General features: G+C 40.1%; 1 protein-coding gene across 2 annotated transcripts in view; it reads right to left on the minus strand.

Annotated features, from left to right (window-relative positions):
• The window catches only part of ptprk (protein tyrosine phosphatase receptor type K), a 610,797-nt gene that overhangs the window by 185,791 nt on the left and 404,257 nt on the right, over window positions 1–20,749 (minus strand). For both annotated transcript variants that reach the window (XM_060851099.1, XM_060851091.1), the window contains exon 8: window positions 20,298–20,597. In XM_060851099.1, the coding sequence (XP_060707082.1) occupies window positions 20,298–20,597 (300 nt within the window). The remainder of the gene's footprint in view (window positions 1–20,297; window positions 20,598–20,749) is intronic.

The following is a 20,749-nucleotide window of genomic DNA, read 5'->3' on the forward strand; positions in this document are numbered from 1 at the left end:
GGTGAGAGGTGTCAATATATTCAATCACCTTTTTCATGCACACAGCTCTATCAGTTAATTGCATCATTCAAATGAATGAGCTGACTTTTGATAACAGTTTTTGCTGCATTTAAGAGTGAACACTACAATGGAGGGCTAGAACTCTGGCAGAAGAGTAGAGGCAGGAGTACTTGATTAAGCAGCATGTTGAGATGTGTTTTAATGAAATGGACCAGAAGATGCAGCCTCTCAAAAAAATGTAGGATTGAAAGCAACATTGCATAAAAGGTGGTTAATAAAGATCTAAAAAAATAATGATCTGTTCTTCAGGTCAAAACATGCAAAGTGCAATCTTCACAGCAAATCAATGGAAAATATGAGGTAGCAATTTCATCTGATAATGATAAAATTCTAGATATAGGAGGGTAACTTTGATTAGCCAGCTGGTAAACGTATCCATGCAGTGTCTGAGCAGCAAAGAAAATCTGTTCTCATTTACTTCCCTGCTCTGGGCTAAGTTCAAGCTCAAAGACTGGGCAACAATGGAATGTACAGTTCCTGAGTCCCTGGTGTGGGGCATGGGGAGAGAGCATACGAACAGAGAGAAAGAGAGAGAGAAAGAGAGAGGGAGGGAGTGAGAGTGAGAGAGAAAAGAATATGGACAGACTTACAGCTCCCAGCTGGAGTCCTCTAACTCTGTCAGAAGTGTGTTGGGGATTCTGGAGATTGACAACTGAGGGCGAACTTGTCAATGATTCCCAACTGTTATTTTCATACATACTTGCTCATGAAAAGCAGGTAGAGCTTTAAAAAAAATTGCAGATGGCAGAATCCAAAGTAGACAAGCAGAAGGCTGGAAGAACACAGCAAGCCAGGCAGCATCGGGGTGGAGAAGTCAATGTTTCAAGTATAATTCTTCACTCCTGAAGAAGGGTTAAAGCCAAAACATTGACTTAGAGTCACAGAGATGTACAGCATGGAAACAGACACTTTGGTCCCATCTATGCTGACCAGATATTCTAACCTACTCTAGGCCCATTTGCCTGTACTTGGCCCATATCCCTCTAAACTTTTCCTATTCATATACCCTTTCAAATACATTTCAACTGTTGCAATTGTACCAGCCTCCACCAGTTCCTCTGGCAGCTCATTCCATACACGCACCATCCACTGCATGAAAAGGTTCCTCCTTAGGTCCCTTTCATATCTTTCCCCTTTTACCCTAAATCCACAGGGCGGCACGGTGGCTCAGTGGTTAGCACTGCTGCCTCACAGCACCAGAGACCCGGGTTCAATTCCCACCTCAGGGAACTGTCTGTGTGGAGTTTGCACATTCTCCCCGTGTCTGCGTGGGTTTCCTCCGGGTGGCCGGTTTCCTCCCACAGTCCAAAAATGTGCAGGTTAGGTGAACTGACCATGCTAAATTGCCCGTAGTGTTAGGTGAAGGGGTAAATGTAGGGTCGTTGAGGACTTGTTGGCCTGAAGGGCCTGTTTCCACACCAAGTAATCTAATCTATGTCTTCTAGTTCTAGACTCCCCCACCCCAGGGAAAAAGACCTTATCTCTTTATCCTATCTATGCCTCTCATGAATTTATAAACCTCTCAGCCTCCAACACTAAGGAAAACAGCCCCAGCCTATTCAGCCTCCCTCTGTAGCCTCAAACCCTGCAACCCTAGCAACATCTTTGTAAATCTTTTCTAAATCCTTGCAAGTCTCACACCATCCTTCCGATAGGAGGGAGATCAGAATTGCACACAATATTCCATAAGCGGCCTGACCAATGACCTGTTCAGCTGCAACATGACCTCCCAACTCCTGTACTCAATACTCTGACCAATAAAGGAAAGCATACCAAACACCACCTTCATCATCGTATCTACCTTTAACTCCACTTTCAAGGAATTCTGAACTGCACTCCAAGGTCTCTTGATTCAGCAACACACCCCAGGACTTTATCATCTACTTTATAGGTAAGGCCCTGATTTGTCTTTCCAAAATGCAGTACCTTACATTTATCTAAATTAAATTCCATCTGCCACTCCTCAGCTGACCTCCTGAGGCTACATGACTGGTTGTTTTCTTCCAGCCTCCTGCTTGTCTAACATGGAAGGCAGCCAGCAATATGAGCTGAACAAAAGACATAACCAGTCCTGAAGAATTGGATCCAAAATGTTAACTGTGATTTGCTCCACAGATGTTGCCAGACCTGCTGAGTTTCCAACAATTTGTTTTTTGACATAAGTCACGTTACTAGCTGATTTCCATTCCTGCTGTAACTCATCTTGGCTTAGGAGGGTAAGATGAGCTCATCTCCCAGTGTCTCTGCAGTAATTTTGAGAACTCATATCAATGACCTGATGTGGAAATGCTATATTCATACAAATTAGGAGCAGGATGATGTCATTTAGCCTTTCGAGCCTGTTCCATCACTCGAGCCTGTTCCAGCTAGATCACGGCTAATGTGACTTTGGCCTCAACAACTTTCCCATCTCCCCAAAAATCTCTGACTCCTTTGTTAATTAAGAGTTTTCCAAATTTCGACTTAATATATTTAATGTCCTTGCTGAGCTGACAGAAACATTCCAGAAGGCAGTAGTGGGCGGCACGGTGGCACAGTGGTTAGCACTGCTGTCTCACAGCGCCTGAGACCCGGGTTCAATTCCCGACTCAGGCGACTGACTGTGTGGAGTTTGCACGTTCTCCCCGTGTCTGCGTGGGTTTCCTCCGGGTGCTCTGGTTTCCTCCCACAGTCCAAAGATGTGCGGGTCAGGTGAATTGGCCATGCTAAATTGACCATAGTGTTAGGTAAGGGGTAAATGTAGGGGTATGGGTGGGTTGCGCTTCGGCGGGTCGGTGTGGACTTGTTGGGCCGAAGGGCCTGTTTCCACACTGTAAGTAATGTAATCTAATCATGAAATGATGGAAAATGCCAAATTTTCTTTATATCAGAAAACCTAAGCATTATACTTCATTGGCCATGTAACCTAAGTTTCTGAACTTACAACATTTTGTAAAAGTACAGAAAATAATTGGTGCTATATGAAAGGAAACTGTTCACAATCCTATAACAAAGAATGTATAGCTGGGCAATGGCAGGCATTTAAGCAAACATACTGTTCTGTTCAAAGAGTTTGGAGCTAACAATCAACTTCATTCCTCTCAGATTCTGAGCGTTTCCAGCTTTTATTCTATTTGCAGCTTTGCTGCTTTTGGCACCAATTTGCTCACAGCTTCAGCTGCAGTTTGAAAGAATTGTAAGCAGTAACGGCTCATGAAGAGTTTTTTTGAAGACACTGGCCATACTAAAATTTAATGACCAACATTGCTTTAAGTTGCTGGAAAAATTCATGGCATTCTAACAATGTGATGCCAATATGCTCAGAGCATCAGCTCCTTCAGAACAATATTGTATAATATGTGTAAACATAACTGTCTGGATGCCTTTGCAACCACCCAGTCTACCGAAATAGATACAGAACTGGTTCACAGGAAGGAAACAAAGAGTAGGAGTAAAAGAGTCATAATGTGAGTAACAACCATTGACAAGTGGGGTACTTCAGAGATCACTGCTTGGTCCCCAGCTATTCACAAGATATATTAATGATTTACTTGAGGGAATGAAATGCAATAACTCCAAATATTCAGGTAGCACAAAGCTGGGTGGGAGAATAAACCGTGAGGAGCTTGCAGAGGTGCTTCAGTGTGATTTGGATAAGTTGACTGTGTGTGCAAACACGTGGCCAATGAAGTATAATGTGAATAAATATGAGAAACAAAAAACAAGAAAGCAGATTATCTGAATGACAATAGATTGGGAAAGGGGAAGTTGCAATGAGACTTGTGACCTTGTTCTCCAGTTACTGAAAATAAGCAATGTAGGTGCAGGAGGCAGGAAAAGAGATTTGTTGCGAAAGGATTAGAGTAGGGATTTCTTGCTACGAATGTACAGGGCTTTAGTGAGACCAAACCTGGAATACTGTCAGCAATTCTGGTCTGATTATTTGAGGAAGGATGTTCCAGCTATGAAGGAGTGCAATCCATCGAGGTGAGAGAAGAAGAATTTCTTTACCCAGAGCATGGTAAGCCTGTGAAATTCTCTGCCATAGAAAGCAGTTGAGACTAAAATATTGAATGCTTTCCAGGAGGAGCTAGATCTCGTTATTAGGGATCAAAGGGTATGGGAAGACAGCAGGAACAAGCTCCTGAGTTGGATGATAAATCGCGATCATATCGAATGGTAAAGCAGGCTCGAGGGGCTGCTCCTAATTCAGTTTCCCAAGGATTTCCTGTAACAACGATGACTAAGAAAAAAAACACATGCACTTGAAGTAGTTATATCTTTTATTTCTCTACCATTGTTTAATAATAAATCATTCTTCCCTACTGAACATCCAAAATGATACTGTTTAACCAGCCCATCCTTATCCTCAGCAATAATAAACTAAGCACAGATTTTACATGTCAACTGCTGTGCTCTTCAGCAACAGGAACGAGAAATGTTTTAATGCAAGTATCATTTCTGCACAAGTTCACATCCCCCAAATAAGACACTGTTACCGATGCAATTCAACATTTGACCAACTAGAAATGGAGCAGAAATAAATACTGCATGCAACATAACAGCAGCTGAATGAAAAATATATCAGCAGCAAAAAGCCCTTCAGTTTTTAACCTATCTTCCACTCCTGAATATATATCCACAATAGATATAGCTGTGGAGGGGGATCCAAGATGGCGGCGACCCAGCAAGACTGAGTCCACAGTGCTCTACACAAAACTTGGGAAAAGTGGGCTATCCACTCCCACCACACTCACTAAACCATTTATAATAGTTGTTAACCTTAAATAGTTACCTATTAGTACATTTAAATAGTCTAATACTAGCTGGAAAATGAGTAAACGGAAGGGAACAGGCGGCTCTAAGAAAGCAGGGACCCCTCTCCCACCCTCTCCCTCTTCAGCTGCAACAAAGGTGTCTTCAGCTACTTCAGGAGATTTACCAATGAAGATGAGCTTTGAGGAGATGTTTGCCAGGTGGGAGGCGAAGATTGATGCTTTTATCGATGAGTCTCGGCAGAGCAGAGAAGCACTATCAGCCGAGCTGCAGAAGCAGGGCAGAGACATTCAGGAATTGGAGTGCCGAGTCAGAGAGGTGGAGTCGAAGGCCGCAGCCTCAGAGACTGGGATAAAATCAACAGCCGACCACATCCGTTTTCTCGAGAATCGAGTCCAGAACCTAGAAAACCACATTGATGACCTCGAAAATCGATGTCGTAGAAAAAATATTCGGTTGTTGGGCCTGCCCGAGCAGGAAGAGGGAGGTCAGCTGACAGCATTCTTAGAGCATTGGCTGCCACAACTTTTAAATCTGCATAATGGATCAGGCCAGGTAAGGGTAGAATGGGCCTACCGGGTCACAGTACGTGGGCCCGGCTCAACCCAGCGCCCACGCCCGGTCCTGTTCCAGCTGCAGAGCTATAGGGAGAGGCAGATGCTCCTGGAAGCCTCAAGAAATCTGGGAAAAGATCCCCAAGCTATGACCCACAAAGGATCCAGGATCATGCTGTTCCAGGACTTCTCCCCAGCTTTGGTCCGAAAGAGGAAGGCATTCGATGAGGCGAAGAAGCGTTTAAGGGACTTAAATATCCAGTACTCCTTACGATATCCAGCGGCGCTACGCCTTAGCCACGAAGGATCCATATATAACTTCGGATCACCGGAGAAGGCTAAGGAATTCTTGGACTCTCTTAAATAAACTGTAAGAGATTGTGGATGCTGGTCTGCCTTTCCCATTATTTTGGTTTACATCCCTTCATCTTTTCTTACCTTTCCCCCTATGTGTGTATGTGTATATATATATATGTTGGGGCGTTTGGTTAATGTTGATGGGGAGAGGTGGTTACCTTATTCTATTTTACTTCTGTTTTTAGGAGCGGGGTTGTTTTTCTTTCCCCTGTTATTTTGTGGTATTATATTTAAGTATTACATGTTGAGATTGTAATCTTATAGTTATATATGGTATTAATATTCCCAAATATATTTAGATGTGGGTGTGGGTGGGGGTGGGGTGTTCACTGTTAACTCTAGCTTTATATTATATTTGAATTCTCCTCATTTTATTGAGGAACACCTGGGTCAAGGGTGGGGCACTGGTTGGAAGAGGGTAAGATGGACTGTGGGAGAGGAAGTGACGCTCCCTGGGAACAAGGGAGAAAATCTCCAATTCGGAATGTTTTATATTTTTTATACTTAGAAAGAGTTTTTTGTTATATTGTTTTGAGCGTATCAGAGAATCTTTACTTTTGTAAATCTTGTATGCTCCATGCTCGGGATGTTCTAGATAGGGTTTCCCCTCCCGAGGGGTCTCGGATCTGTCCAGATGATTATGGCTGAACAGTCGGTTAAGTGGTGCACCTGGAATGTCAGGGGGAGTAATTCGCCAGTTAAAAGGAAGAAAATATTATCAAATCTTAAGAAGGAGAGAGTTGATATAGCTCTCCTACAGGAGACACACCTGTCGGATAAAGAACACTTAAAATTACGACAGGGCGGATTTGATCAGGCCTTTTTTTCCTCTTTTAATTCAAAAAGCAGGGGAGTCGTTATCCTTGTCCGGAAGAACTTCCCTTTGAAAATTCTAAATCAGATAAAAGACGAATCTGGACGATATATTTTGATTAAAGCCCTCATAAATGGAGAGGAATATGGGATCTTAAATGTATACTGCCCCCCCGGCACACCCCTTTAAATTCATAACGGAAGCTTTTTCAAAACTGATGGCCTTTGGTGCCCGTCATACAATTATAGGGGGAGACTTTAATTGTATTATGGATCCGGAAATAGACAGGATTCCCAAGAGTGCCGCTGGAGTATCTCCCAGATCTAGACAACTGGCGGACCTGAATAAAGAATTAGGATTGGTAGATGTATGGAGATGTCTCCATCCACAGGATAGAGATTTTTCTTTCTACTCTAATCCACATAAATGTCACACAAGAATTGATATGTTTTTTGCCCCATCGATTTTTCTAAACTCTATAGCAACCTGTAAAATAGGTACTATAGCAATCTCTGACCATGCCGCTATATACATGGAAACTAAGGTAAAGAACAATGGGACATCTGTTCGGCATTGGCGTATGGACCCCTTCCTGATAAAAGATAGCAAATTTTTAAAGTACTTCTCCCAAGAACTTAAAACTTTTTTAGAAATTAATACTGGTACGGCTAGCAATCCGTCAATGATGTGGGAGACCATCAAAGCTTATGCACGAGGTTTGATCATCTCCTATTCAGCGACCCAGAGGAAAATGAAGGGAGAGCAACAGCGTCTGCTCGAAGCTCGCCTAAAAGCAGCCGAAACAGCATACGCTGATAGACCTTCTATCACAAAATTGCAGAGGATTACAGCTCTTAGGACAGCTTTAAACACCGCGCTTACTCAAACGGCTAAAAGGGAAATATTATTTGCGAAACAAAGATTATATGAATATGGCGACAAACCGGGTAGATACTTAGCATTTCTTGCAAAGAAAAAGAAAGCCCCTCAAACTATTCCGACCATCAAGGAAAGTACAGGTACCCTGACTCATGATCATAAAAAGATCAATGCGACCTTTAAAGAATTTTATTCTGAACTATATAGATCGCAGGATTGTGAAGATAGGATTAGGAGGATGCAGTCATTTTTTAAAAATTTGACCTTCCCGGGCCTGACTCCGGAACAGGTGTCGGCCCTAAATACCCCTTTAACAGTCCAAAAAATACTTGAGGCAATTAGGCAACTTCAGAGCGGAAAAGCACCGGGCCCGGATGGTTTTCAAGCTGAATTCTATAAAGAATTTACAGGAATATTGGTTGACCCACTTATGGATATGTATAATTTTGCTCATAGTCAGGTCTGTCTCCCGCCCACGCTGAAAGAAGCAAATATTTCTCTTATCCTCAAAAAAGGAAAAGACCCAGAAGATTGTGCATCTTACAGACCAATATCCTTACTAAATGTAGACTTTAAAATTCTCTCAAAAATGTTAGCACTAAGACTAGAAAGGGTACTGCCATATATTATAAAGGAGGACCAGACGGGATTTATTAAGGGCCGCAGATCATCCAATAATATCAGAAGGGTCTTGAATATGATCCAAGCCTGTCATCAGGGAAAGATACCAGGAGTAGTAATTTCATTGGATGCGGAAAAGGCATTTGATAGGGTTGAATGGTCATATTTATTTTACACATTGGAAAGGTTTGGCGTTGGACAGGTGTTTACCAAATGGGTTTCAACATTGTATAATGACCCCAAAGCAGCTGTTATTACTAATGGGTTAAGATCGGATAGCTTCAGTGTGGGTAGGGGCTGCCGTCAAGGATGTCCTCTCTCACCATTGTTGTTTACACTGATAATCGAACCATTAGCAGAAGCCATCCGGACTGATCCTAATATAACGGCCCCGAGGATTGGTACAGGTAAACACAAAATTACCCTCTATGCAGATGACGTTCTCTTATTCCTCAGTAATCCTTTAATGTCAGTGCCTCGTCTAATTCAAGTTATTAATACATTTAGTGCATTCTCAGGCTATAAAATTAATTTTTCAAAATCGGAAGCCATGCCAATGGGTGATCTGGCTATGATACCCCACTTAATGGACGGATCCCCTTTTCCCTTCCGTTGGTCCCTGGAGGGCTTCTTATATTTAGGTATTTTTATCACGCCAGTATTTGGTCAGCTGTATAGGGCTAATTTTGTACAATTAATGGAAAGGATAAGGCAGGACCTCCAGCGATGGAGAGACCTTCCGATTTCCTGGCTAGGGAGAATAGCATTAATTAAAATGAATGTTCTGCCCCGTCTCTTATATCCTATGAGAATGCTCCCGCTGATGCTGCCAAGGCTAGCCCTACGTAAATTATATGGCTGGTTGGGCTCCTTTATTTGGAACCATAGACGGCCCCTTATTAAGCTGAAGAAGCTACAGCTTCCACAGGCAAGGGGAGGACTGGACTTCCCAGACTTTAGGAAATATCAGTTAAGCTCCCTACTAAGTTACATAGCTGATTGGGTTTCATCTGATCCACAATCAATTTGGCTGGATATCGAAGCCTCCCAAGTAAAATACCCACTTATTAACCTTGTATTTTCAGATAAGAGGAAAATCATTACAGACCACTGTAAAAATCCCATAATATTAAACACAATTAAGGCCTGGAATATAATGCGGCAAAATGAGGGTAACTCACATAAAACATCCCCCCATGCACCAATAGTAGGCGCATGGGGATTCCAACCGGGTATTACAGACGCCACCTTTAAACTCTGGAGATCCAGGGGCATCTCATGCTTAGGGGACCTATTTAAAGATGGGATCCTGATGTCCTTTGAGCAGCTGCGTCTGAAATTCGGAATACCTAATGGGGATCTCTTTCGATACTTCCAAGTTCGAGATTATATACAGAGGAAGACTACACTAATAGATAGTCTTTATAAATCAGACAGAGAACGTAATGTCTTACGACCAGCGGGGGCATCCTCCGTTAGTACTATATACCATTTGCTACATGATGGAGTCTCAGGAGACATGGATGACCTGCTTAAAACATGGGAGCAGGACTTGGGGCTAGAAATCTCTGAGGATATGTGGAATGACATTTGGGAAAATGCTAGAAGAATTGCTATCTGTAACAGAACTCAGGCTATCCAACTAAAGATACTTCATAGGGCCCATATAGCTCCGGCCTGACTGGCAAAATTTAAGGCAGGAGCATCTCCAATGTGTCCTAAATGCAAAATAGAGGTGGGTACTCTTGTACATTGTCTGTGGACTTGTCAGAAAATCCGCAGATACTGGACTAAAGTGGCAAATACCCTGACAGAAATTTTAGGAACGGAAATTAGGGTGGACCCTGTATCTCTCCTTTTGGGCTTTTCGAACCTCTCATCTCTGGATATGCATGGGAAGAGACTATTTTCTATTCTCTCTTTCTGTGCAAGGAAAAATATTTTGGTGAACTGGGTGGCTGAGGGCCCCCCTGGACTTTCAAATTGGCACAGATTAATTATGGAATATATCCCCCTTGACTTCCTCACAAATATGGTGCACCGAAAGACTGAATTATTTTATAAAATATGGCAGCCCTTTTTGAATTATATAAATGCAGATATTTCGGCTATCCTAACAAGGGCTTTTATTTAGTGAAGATTTCAGACCGGGCTGCTCCGGGGCCCCTTGGGAGAGGAATCCTGCGCGAATACGGGTTTTATTATATTTGATGTTTATACATTCCGAGCATGTAAGAGACTTAGGTATACACTCTGGTTAGTTATAGGTTAGATTAGTAGAAAGTTGAGTTTTTTTTTCTTCCTTTTTTCGTTTTTGTTTTCTTTTTTGTTTTCTTTCTTTCCCTTTTCTTTGTTAAATTATGACTATTGTATATATGATTTAATTGTACATCAATGTTTGTATTTGAGAGTTTTGTTTATTTTTGTAAATTTGCAAAAATGTTAAATTTCAATAAAAATATCTACAAAAAAAAAGATATAGCTGTGGAAGCACCACAAATGAATCTAAATCCCATCCCACCCTCAGCCATGGAAAGTATAAAACAAAGCAAATATTGTGCATTTATTTTATTTGCTCATTATAGGCTGAAAGTGCTTTGAGATGTCTAGCTTCTGCAAGACTTCCTTTATTAAGGGTATTCATCATTTGCAGCATACATTGTTCCTCTGCTGTTTCATGAATACATAGACGATATAAAAAGCTAATCACATTTCTTTCTTAAGAATGTCAATTTTTCCAATTGGGAATAAATAACCATATTGGTCAGATATCTTTCAGCATTAGTTATATCACACTTTGTTTTTAAAAAATGAATTAATTACTTTAAAACATAAAATTGACTTTGGCTGCAGTTATTAGTTAAAAATGCATTGCGTGCATACAAGACTACCCGAGTCAAATGAAATTTGTTCCTCAGTGAATAATTTTCTTTACTGCATCAAGTCAGGGAGATCTGAAATTGTCATATGTGGAAACTTCAGATGCTGTACTCAATAAAGACAAATTTTAAATTCTCTTGTGGGATTTGGACTGGCCAGCATTTAAAGCCCAAACCTAACTGCCCTTGAGAAGTTGGTAGCGAATGCCTTCTTGAACCATTATAGACTATGTACTGTTGGCAGACCCACATTACCATAACGGAGAGAACTCCAGGATGTTCACACAGTGACAGTGAAGGAATGGCGATATATTTTCCACGTCAGGATGTCGATTGGTTGGAAGGGAACTTGCAGGTGGTGGTGTTTCCATGTATCTGTTGTCCTTGTCCTTCTAGATGGAAGTGGTCATGGGTTTGAAAGGTGCTGTCTGAAGGTCTTTGGTGAGTTTCTGCATTGCATCTTGTAAATAGTACATACTGCTGCTACTGAGTGTCAGTGGTGGATGGAATGAATGCTTGTGAATGTGGCGCTAATAAAGTAGGCTACTTTGTCCCAGATGATGTCAAGCTTCCTGAGCATTATTAGTGTTGCACTCACTCAGACAAGTATTCAATGACATTCCTGACTTGAGCCTTGTAGATGGTGGAACAGCACTTAATACTAACTTCTGTGACAAACAACTTTTCCAGTAATTGCACTGCAATGAAGACCAAAAGGAGACAAAGTGTTTAAGGATTGCAGTATAATTGTACCAGGCTGAGAGAGCACAACTTAATTCCTACTTTAATTTATACATTCCATCCTTTGCTCAAAATCTCTGGCAAGTTGGAAATCAAAAAGAAGAGCTGATATAGTTTCAAAATTTCTTGGCAATACAGATGAAAGACTCATAACATACAAATCAGAGAAATGAAAATATATAGGAAATGTGAACCTCTGAGCTTTGTGCAATGATTCCCTCTTGATGTGCATTTTTCATGTTCCCCCGGTTAGATGGAGTATTAATTCTAATCATCTAGTTTGAAAGCATTTCATTCACTCATGGAATGTGGGCATCATTGGCTGGTCAATCCCTAGTTGTCCTTGAGAAGATGGTGGTGAGCCCCTGCAGTCCACGTGCTATAGTCAGACTACAGTGCCAAAGGGAAGGGAATTCCAGGATTTTAACCTAACATCATGGAAGGAATAGTTGAATCGGAATAGAAATATTTCAAAGTCAAAATGTGAGCGGCTTGGAAGGGAACTTGCAGGTGGTGGTGTTCTCATGTATCGGTTGCCTTGTCTTTCCAGATGGTAGCTCTTGGGTGGCCTTCTTGAACTACTACAGTCCATGTGGTGTCGGGAGGCCATAATGAAATAGGAAGGGAATTCCAAGATTTTGACTGAATGAGATGGAAGAAGGAATGATATATTTCCAAGTCAGGATGGTGAGTGGCTTGGCAGGGATCTTTCATATGGTGGTGTTCCCATGTACCTGCTGCTTTTGGCCTTCTGGACAGTAGTGTCTTGGGTTTGGGAAGTATTGTCTCAGGATCTTTGGTGAATTTCTGTAGTACATTTGTAGATAGCACACACTGATGCTAATGAATATCTGTGTTGGAAGGAATTGATGTTTGGATGTAGTGCCAATCAAGTGGGCTGCTTTGTCCTGGTTGGCACCAAGCTTCTTGAGTGTTGTTGGATTTGAACTCATCCAGACAAATAAGGAGTATTCCATACACTCCTGGTTTGTGCCTTGTAGATAGTTGACAGGCTTTGGAGAGTCAGGATGTGAGTTCTTGCTGTAGGATTCTCAACCTCTGGCCTGCTCTTGTAACCATTTTATTTATAGCTAGTCCAACTCAGTTTTTGCTGAACAGCAATCCCCAGGATGTTATAGTGGTGATTTCAGATATAGTAACATCAGTGAATGACAAGGGTCAGCGGATAGATTGCCTCTTATTAAAGGTAGTCATTGCCTGACAGACACAACGGTATTTGCCACTTTTCAGCCCAAGCTGGATATAGTTCATATCTTGTTACGTTTGAACATGACCGCTTCAGTATCCGAATAATCGCAAATGGTGCTGAACATTATGTAATCACCAGCGAACATCTCCACTTCTGCTCTTACAATGGAGGTAGGGTGATTGACGAAGCAATTGAAGATGATTTTTCTTAGACCCCTACCATGAAGAACTCCTGCAGAGATGTCCTGGAGCTGAGATGGCTGATCTCCACAAATCCTATGTGCTAAGGATGACTATAACCACTGGAAGGTTTTCCTTCTGATTCCAATTGATTCCAGTTTTGCTAGGGCCCCGAGATGTTACAATTGGTCAAATGTGACCGTGATGTCAATGACCATCACTTTCACCTCACCACTAGAATTCAGCTTTGTCCGACTGCAAATATGCCCTTTGTGGCTTGAATAGTAACCATAATTGATGATGTAACATGAATAGCAAATGGTAAGTAAGGACAGATATTCAAATTAGATTACACATTGTGATCAATGAATGTGTTTGGAAATGTATAGGTCAATGAACTTGGAGCTATAATTAAGTACAGTTGATTAAGTAAGGTTGATAATTCCAGCAAATGGTTATCTCGGAAAGTGTTAATGATAATATGTTCAATTGCTGAAGGTTTTATGTTCCTGAGTAGACACTAACAAACAGAAAATCAACATCAAAGTAAACGTGGAGTATAACTATTGTGGCTTAATAAATTGTCCAAGCACAACTACTTCAAATGTCTCCCCATCTGAAATTCATTGCCTGACCCTGAAACATCTTACAATGTGTAATACTGGCAAAGTTTGATTCTAGTATTAAAGAACTCCTGTATATGGGTAGTTTTAATTATAAATTTAAGGCTTATAAAACTAAAGTCACTTCGATATGTGTGCAAAGGTTAAGACATTTAATATATTTAATAAAGATTTTGCTATGTAATGTAAGATTAATTCAATAGCCTGTTCTCAGCCAACATTCAGATGCATTTAGAATAAATAGAATGATCAAAAGGAAAATGTTTTGCTCTGCAAACTTTGATTCTACAATCCATCTAGGGTCCATTTATGGATTTTACACTTTCAACCGGTCTCGTTTCTATCCATTCTTTGCGGAAGTGCATATTGATAAAAGAATAACGGCAAGATGTAATGAGTGCTGATGTGCAGCGGAGTGTGCTGGACCTTTTTACAATTGACATCAAAGGCTTAGATGAGTAGCTAAGTTCACAGAAAACAGAAAGATAGTTGAAGACGACATTAAGATTTTACAGATGGCTATAGGTAGGTTGAGCGAATATGCAAAAATCTGGCAGATGAAGTAAAATGTGGGAAATTGTGAGATTATTCACTACAGCAGGAAGAACAAAAAAACTATGAAGAATGACAGCAGATTTCAAAGGCACAGCTTGCTTTAGCTGTTCCAGTGTATGAGTCACAAGAAATTGGAATGAGTTCACAGTATGTAATTAAGATCCCTAATGGGATGCTATCCTTCATTATGAGTGGAATTGAACATAAAAGAATGGTATTCTACAGTCACATACGGCATTGGTGAGACCATATCTCCAACACTGTGCAAATTTGGATTCTAATTTAAGAAAGGATGTAAATACACTGAAGGTGGAGGAGGTTTATTAGATTGAAACTAGAATGAGCAGCTTGCCTTATGACAATAGAGTGGACAGGCTGGGTTTGTTGGTTTACTGGAGTTCAGAAGAGTAAAGTTTCAACCATGTAAGATCCTAAATGGTCTTGATATTGTGTACATGAAAAAGATGGTACTGGTGAGTCCAGAACTAGGAGGCACTGTTTCAAAATCAATGGTTGCTATTTCAATACAGATGAGGAGACATTTTTCTGACGGTTGTACAACTTTGGCACACTCTGCATCAGAAGGCGATATCACTGACTCTTTTATTAAGGCAGAGGTGCACAGATCCATTTTAGGCAAAGGAATCAGAGGTTAACAGAGGTAGATGGAAAGATGGAATTTGAAACAGAAACAATTCTTGTTGAATGGCGGAGCAGCATTGAGGAGTCAAATAGCATTCTCATCTTGTCACAGGTTGGTACGCAACATAGAATAAATAATTAGTTCAGAGAGTACATTCCTCCCAATGATACAGAACACAAAGCAACAGCTGCAGATTTTGAAAAAAAAAATCTGAATGACAAATACTAGGTCTTTGTTAGATTTGTCCAAACTACTAGATTTGCTTCATGAGAATGAATGTAAACAGAGGATGAAGCAAGTTTTGTTTGACTTCTGGTGCCCCAGGGCCCATTTATAATCTCAAACTCATTAGTATATTTGCATAAAATTCTTTTGTCTGCTATTTTAACATAGATATTGAATCCCTTAAAATAGGCAGGCAAACACTGATTGAGTCAATGCAGGCCAATTCATGAGGGAAAAGTTTGCTAATAATCAAAACAGGAAATATCATTATAGATTATAAACAGGTATTTCACTTTTCAATGCTACATGATCATTTAGCACAAGACATAATGTTGAAGGAAAACTTGTGTTTAAATAACAAAGATATAGATTGTAAGCAGGTGAGAGGCAGGCTGAAAGCCAGGTCAAACAGTGTGGTTTAAGAAGGGGACAAAGTGCAGTGAGAGATGGACATGCATAGATACTAAGAGATGAATTTCCAGATCTTGTAGCATAACCTGCTTTGTGTATAACCTGCTGCAAATGACAGGGCAAAAGCCTTTTAAGATATGCAAATAACCAGAGGTGAAGGAACACAGAGGCCTTGAAGGTGTAGGACTGGAGAATTATAGAGGGTTAGGGGGAGACAAAGGCTGGAGTGGTGATTTTCGGAGGATTGGGTAAAGCAGATTGGAAATGGTATTATGAATGTGAAAGTTGGCAGTCTTTATAATAGGGAAGATGGGGATTCTGAAGTTTAGCTCAGAGTCAAATGAAATGTGAAGGTTTAAGGATCTGATGGATCCTTAGTCTATGCCCATCAAATTGAAAACGTGTTATTAGAAAAACTAACCAGCTGCCATAGCTGTATGTGGCTTCTTTTAGACCCACTCACTTTAGCAGTAGGGTGGACAGTAATCAGATTATTGGACACTAAACCATTCTGGAAAAGCTAGAAGTTTGGGATGTCAGGAGCTCAAGATGTGGCAAGCAAATCCTGAATAATCCAAAATTATACCAGGATGATATTGGAACATTTGTTTTATTCTGATTAGGTTTTACAAATACATTGAAAGTGAAGTTTATACAGATGAACTACACCACAGAAATGAAATGAAAAGCGCGAGAGAAAGATTTGAGAGGGTAACACTTGGTGTGCAACATAGAACTAAGATTTCATCCCTCAATCTGCATTTGTATTTTTGTTGATGGTGGAGTCTGGCAAAATGATCAGGGCCACATCTAGCTTCTTTAGATTAACTGGTTATCGTGGAATATAGTTTTATTACATGTGCATAGATACTAACCTACAATAATTGATGTTTGAGGTAGAATTTGCCCAATTCAGTAAGATGTACACTGTTGCAGATAGCTACTTCTATCCTCTTGCAGTGATTAGATTGCATTGTACCTCCTAAGTTGGAAATCAGTTCAAATTTTGATTCAACATATTAACCCTCTCACTTCAAATTTTGTACAATTTATTCCAAACGTGTGAAGAGAAATCATATCCCTAGGAAAACGTACATAATTGCAACAAATTCCTGATATTTAAGTATCTTTCAGCAAGACCCAAGAAATCAGCATTCTCTTTAGGGGAATGAGAAATGACTCCTTGAGCCATTCGTTGTTTGAATGGAGGCACCCCACAAATAAAGGAACCAGGCAAAAATGAAAATTTTTTTTGCCATATTAATTAATGAAATGATCAATTCAAAATAGAATAGGATTTCAACATCTTGTTTTTTTTTAAAAAGTTGGAATTGTTAAACATGTTCAGCTGCATGATCATTCCAAAGATTTTCAACAACAGACTAGAATGAAATTAGCATTGCATAAAGTGAAGTCGATGTCACAGAGGTAGATCTTTGAAGGCAGAATTTGGGGTCAGGAACAAGCACTGTCAATTTGTGGATGGTAAAATTTGGGTCATTAATTTGTGTTATTATAGTGTAAAACTTGATGCCAATGTTCCACAGTTCTGCACTGGTCAAATATAAGGCAGACAGGGTAAGCATTATGGAGTCCCACAGCGTAACAGGTTTTACATCACAACAGTAGGTGAAGAATTCAGTCAGTTGACTTGCAGTACAAGCAAAGATGAAAGTGAAAATTATTCCTGGAACACTGCAGAGCCAACAACACCTCAGATATTAGTGGACTTGTGCAGACATTGGCCAGTGGACTGTTACAGTTTGAGAGCCTAAAATAAATACCAAATTGTACACCTTATTCATTTAAAATGGATGTGGCCAGGGTTCTAAAGTAGTGAAAGCCCAGATTACCAAGATGAACGTCCAAACTGGATTGGCTGCCCTCAGATGAAGAAATGTAGGATCAGAAGTAGGTCTCCTATCTCATTAAGTCTCCTCTACCAAGCAATTAGATCTTGGCTGATCTGGTAATCCTGACTTTTTCCCATAACCCTTGATTCCCTATCTCAGTCTTAAATATACTTAATGTCACAGCCTCATCAGCCTTCTGCATTACAGAACTCTCTAGATTTACTATCCTGAGAAAAAACTTCCTCCTCACCTTTCATTAAATGGTCATCACCTTACTCTAAGACTATGCTTCCCTTAGGGGAAATTACCTTGCAATTTATATCCTATTAAGCCTCTCAAAAGTTTTTAATCAAGAAGTGGTGTCTCATTCATCTCAACTCTAATGAGTATAAACTCAATAGACTCAACCTTTTCTCCTAAGAAAATCCCTCCATCCTCTGGATCAGCCAAAGGAACCTTCTCTACATTGTCTCTATTGCCAGTATATCTTCCCTTAGATAAAGGACCAAATAATGTCCATGGTTGCAGCTACTGCCTTGTGTACTTTTACCAAGACTTCTCCATTTTTATACTTTATTCAACCTAAAGGTTAACATTCTTACATAAAAATAGTCCCCCCATTACTTGCTGGACACAGGTCCTAGTTTTTGTGATTCATGCATGAGGGCTTCCAAGTCCCTCTGTGCTACAGCTTTCTGCAGTTTTTCTCCATTTAAGTAACATTCCACTCCTTTATTCTTCTTACCAAAGTGCCTAACTTCACACTTTCCCATATTATATTCCATCTGCCAAGTTTTTGCCCACTGCTTGACTTGTCTATTGTTCTGTAGACTCCTCACGTCAACTTCATCACTTTAATTCACACTACTTTTGTATCACCTGTAAGTTTTCCAAATTATATTCACTTTCTTCACCTGAGTCATTAATAGGTATTGTAAATAATTGCAGATCCAGCCCTGATGCCTGTGGCACTCTACCAGTTACAGGTTGCCAATCCTCTAGCTATGATAACATATGACCTCATCAGCCTAACTAGTGGCACCTTATTGAACACCTTTTGATAATCAAAATTTATTACATCTCTGGTTCCCCTTTATTTATCCTGCTTGTTATCTTCTCAAAGTATTTTCATAATTTTGGCAGAGATTACATCCCCTTCATGAAGCCATGCTGACTCTGCTTGATTATATTATGTATTTCTAAATGCTGTGTTATGACATCCTTTTGAATGAATTTACATTTTCCCAACAACAGATGTTAAGCTAACTGGCCTAGAGTTACCTGTTTATTTTTCTCCCTCCATTTTTAATGAGAAAATTAAATTAACAACTTTCCAGCTCTCTGGGACTGTTCCAACATCTAAGGATTCTTAGAAGATTGCTACTTCTGCACCCACATTCTTTAAAATGCACAGATGCTAGCCATCAGGTCCAGGGATCCATCCGCCTTCAGTCCCATTTGTGATACCTCTTGCGTTTATCCACCTCATCCTCTCCCACCCCCAACCCCTTAATGAGTTAGTATTTTTGGAATGCTATTAAGTGCTCTCTATCAATGAATATCCCATGCTTGGGAATTACGTTAAAACAAACTACATCGTTAATTGAAACTTGAACTACAACTGTAAAGATATTTCATGCAAATACTGAGTGCACCTCAAATATTGTTCTCCTCCTATCGAGATCATTTTAAGTGCAATGAAAAGATATGTTGCACCCACCTGACCTTGCAAACTACTACCACTTCTCCACAAGTTTGTTTTCCAGGTTCTTGAACATGAGTTCACCTTCCTAGTTCTGTATCTATCTCTTCCTTATTTCCATATTCAAATCCTTGCAATACATTTTCATTGCTGGAAAAGCGCAGCAGGTCAGGCAGCATCCAAAGAGCAGGAGAATCGATGATTCGGGCATGAGCCCTTCTTCAGGCTCATGCCTGAAATGTCGATTCTCCTGCTCTTTGGATGCTGCCTGACCTGCTGCGCTTTTCCAGCAACACACTTTCTGCTCTGATCTTTAGCATCTGCAGTCCTCACTTTCTCCTCCAATAAATTTTCATTCCCACCCACAGTATGAAATAACCCTAACAGACATTACAAATGACTAAGTATGTGTCTGATAATTTCTCCCACATCTCTTTGATTGCTTTGCCAAAATTGATACCTCAGTCCCATTCCAAGGTGCATCCTCTGTTGGGTAACTCAGTATAATGGTCCCGGCCCTGTTTCATTCAACTGCCTGATTACTGCAGTACGTGCTCACCCACTGCTTACCTGCTATCAGTCTGATTGTTTGACATTTTATCTTGAAAGAAAAATTGTAATTCTCTTCAGGAGAAGTTTGGGAAAATCAGAACTATTTCTGTACACTGGCCACCAACTCCAATGCTTTCTCAGTCACTGGACATATCCTATTGCAATGTTACCTCCATAATTTTGCCCATTTCTATACGAACTTGATTTTTAAGCTGAAGTATATTTCCACACATTTGCATCACCTTTAGTATCACCAATTCCAATACCCCTGTGGCCAATACCTCATCCCCCACCATTTACATATTGCTCAAAATCTATTTTTTTTTTATGTATGCAATTGTGAAGTGCCACAAAATATATTTTCTTTAATTTTATTAAAAGATTAAATATGGCTGCACTTCAGCGCAGATATATTTTTAAATGCAGCCAGTATGATTTGCACCAATAACCTTACTAGTGTCCTTGGCAATCTAACTAATTTGAATGAACTTGCCCACATTAGTGAAATCTCCATAAATTTAACCTAAAGATGTTATCATTTTTCATGCAAGGCACACTCTTCAGAGGGCTGCAAAAACTGCCCCAGAAAATTAATGCAATTTCAAACTCATTGAATAAAATGGAAAAATTGCATAAAGTTAAAAAAAATCACAGTAATTATGGTAATGAAAAAGTAATAATTACCATCTTCATCTGTCTGGATGACAACCTCTTCACTCTCCTTTCTTCCTTCTGGATTCGTCAGAATCATTTTGATACTGATGTTTGTATAAGGTGGCAGGTGTTCAATAATATGTCGGGGTGATTTTTGATCCATTTCCATGCAGTCAGCTTGGCTTTTGTTGTGACCAAAGTAATGGTAGCACACAGTGACATTGAATGTGTGACACCGCGTGACATTGTAGCCCAGAGACTCCAATTCAACAGCCAGATGTCTAGCATATATCTCCGCAATCTTCAGGCTTTTTGGTGACCTCATGGGTTCTGCTCAGAATACAAAAACATAAGTTAAAACATTTTAGATTTTTGTTTTCACCACTTCAACATTTACATAATGAAAAATACTGTGAAGCTTTTTAAAAAAACATGATTGTAAAGTACTTTTAGATATGAGGAAACTAGTATCTTAAGAATCT

This window comes from Hemiscyllium ocellatum, chromosome 3 (genome assembly GCF_020745735.1).
Source record: "Hemiscyllium ocellatum isolate sHemOce1 chromosome 3, sHemOce1.pat.X.cur, whole genome shotgun sequence".
In the NCBI taxonomy this organism is placed as follows: domain Eukaryota; kingdom Metazoa; phylum Chordata; class Chondrichthyes; order Orectolobiformes; family Hemiscylliidae; genus Hemiscyllium; species Hemiscyllium ocellatum.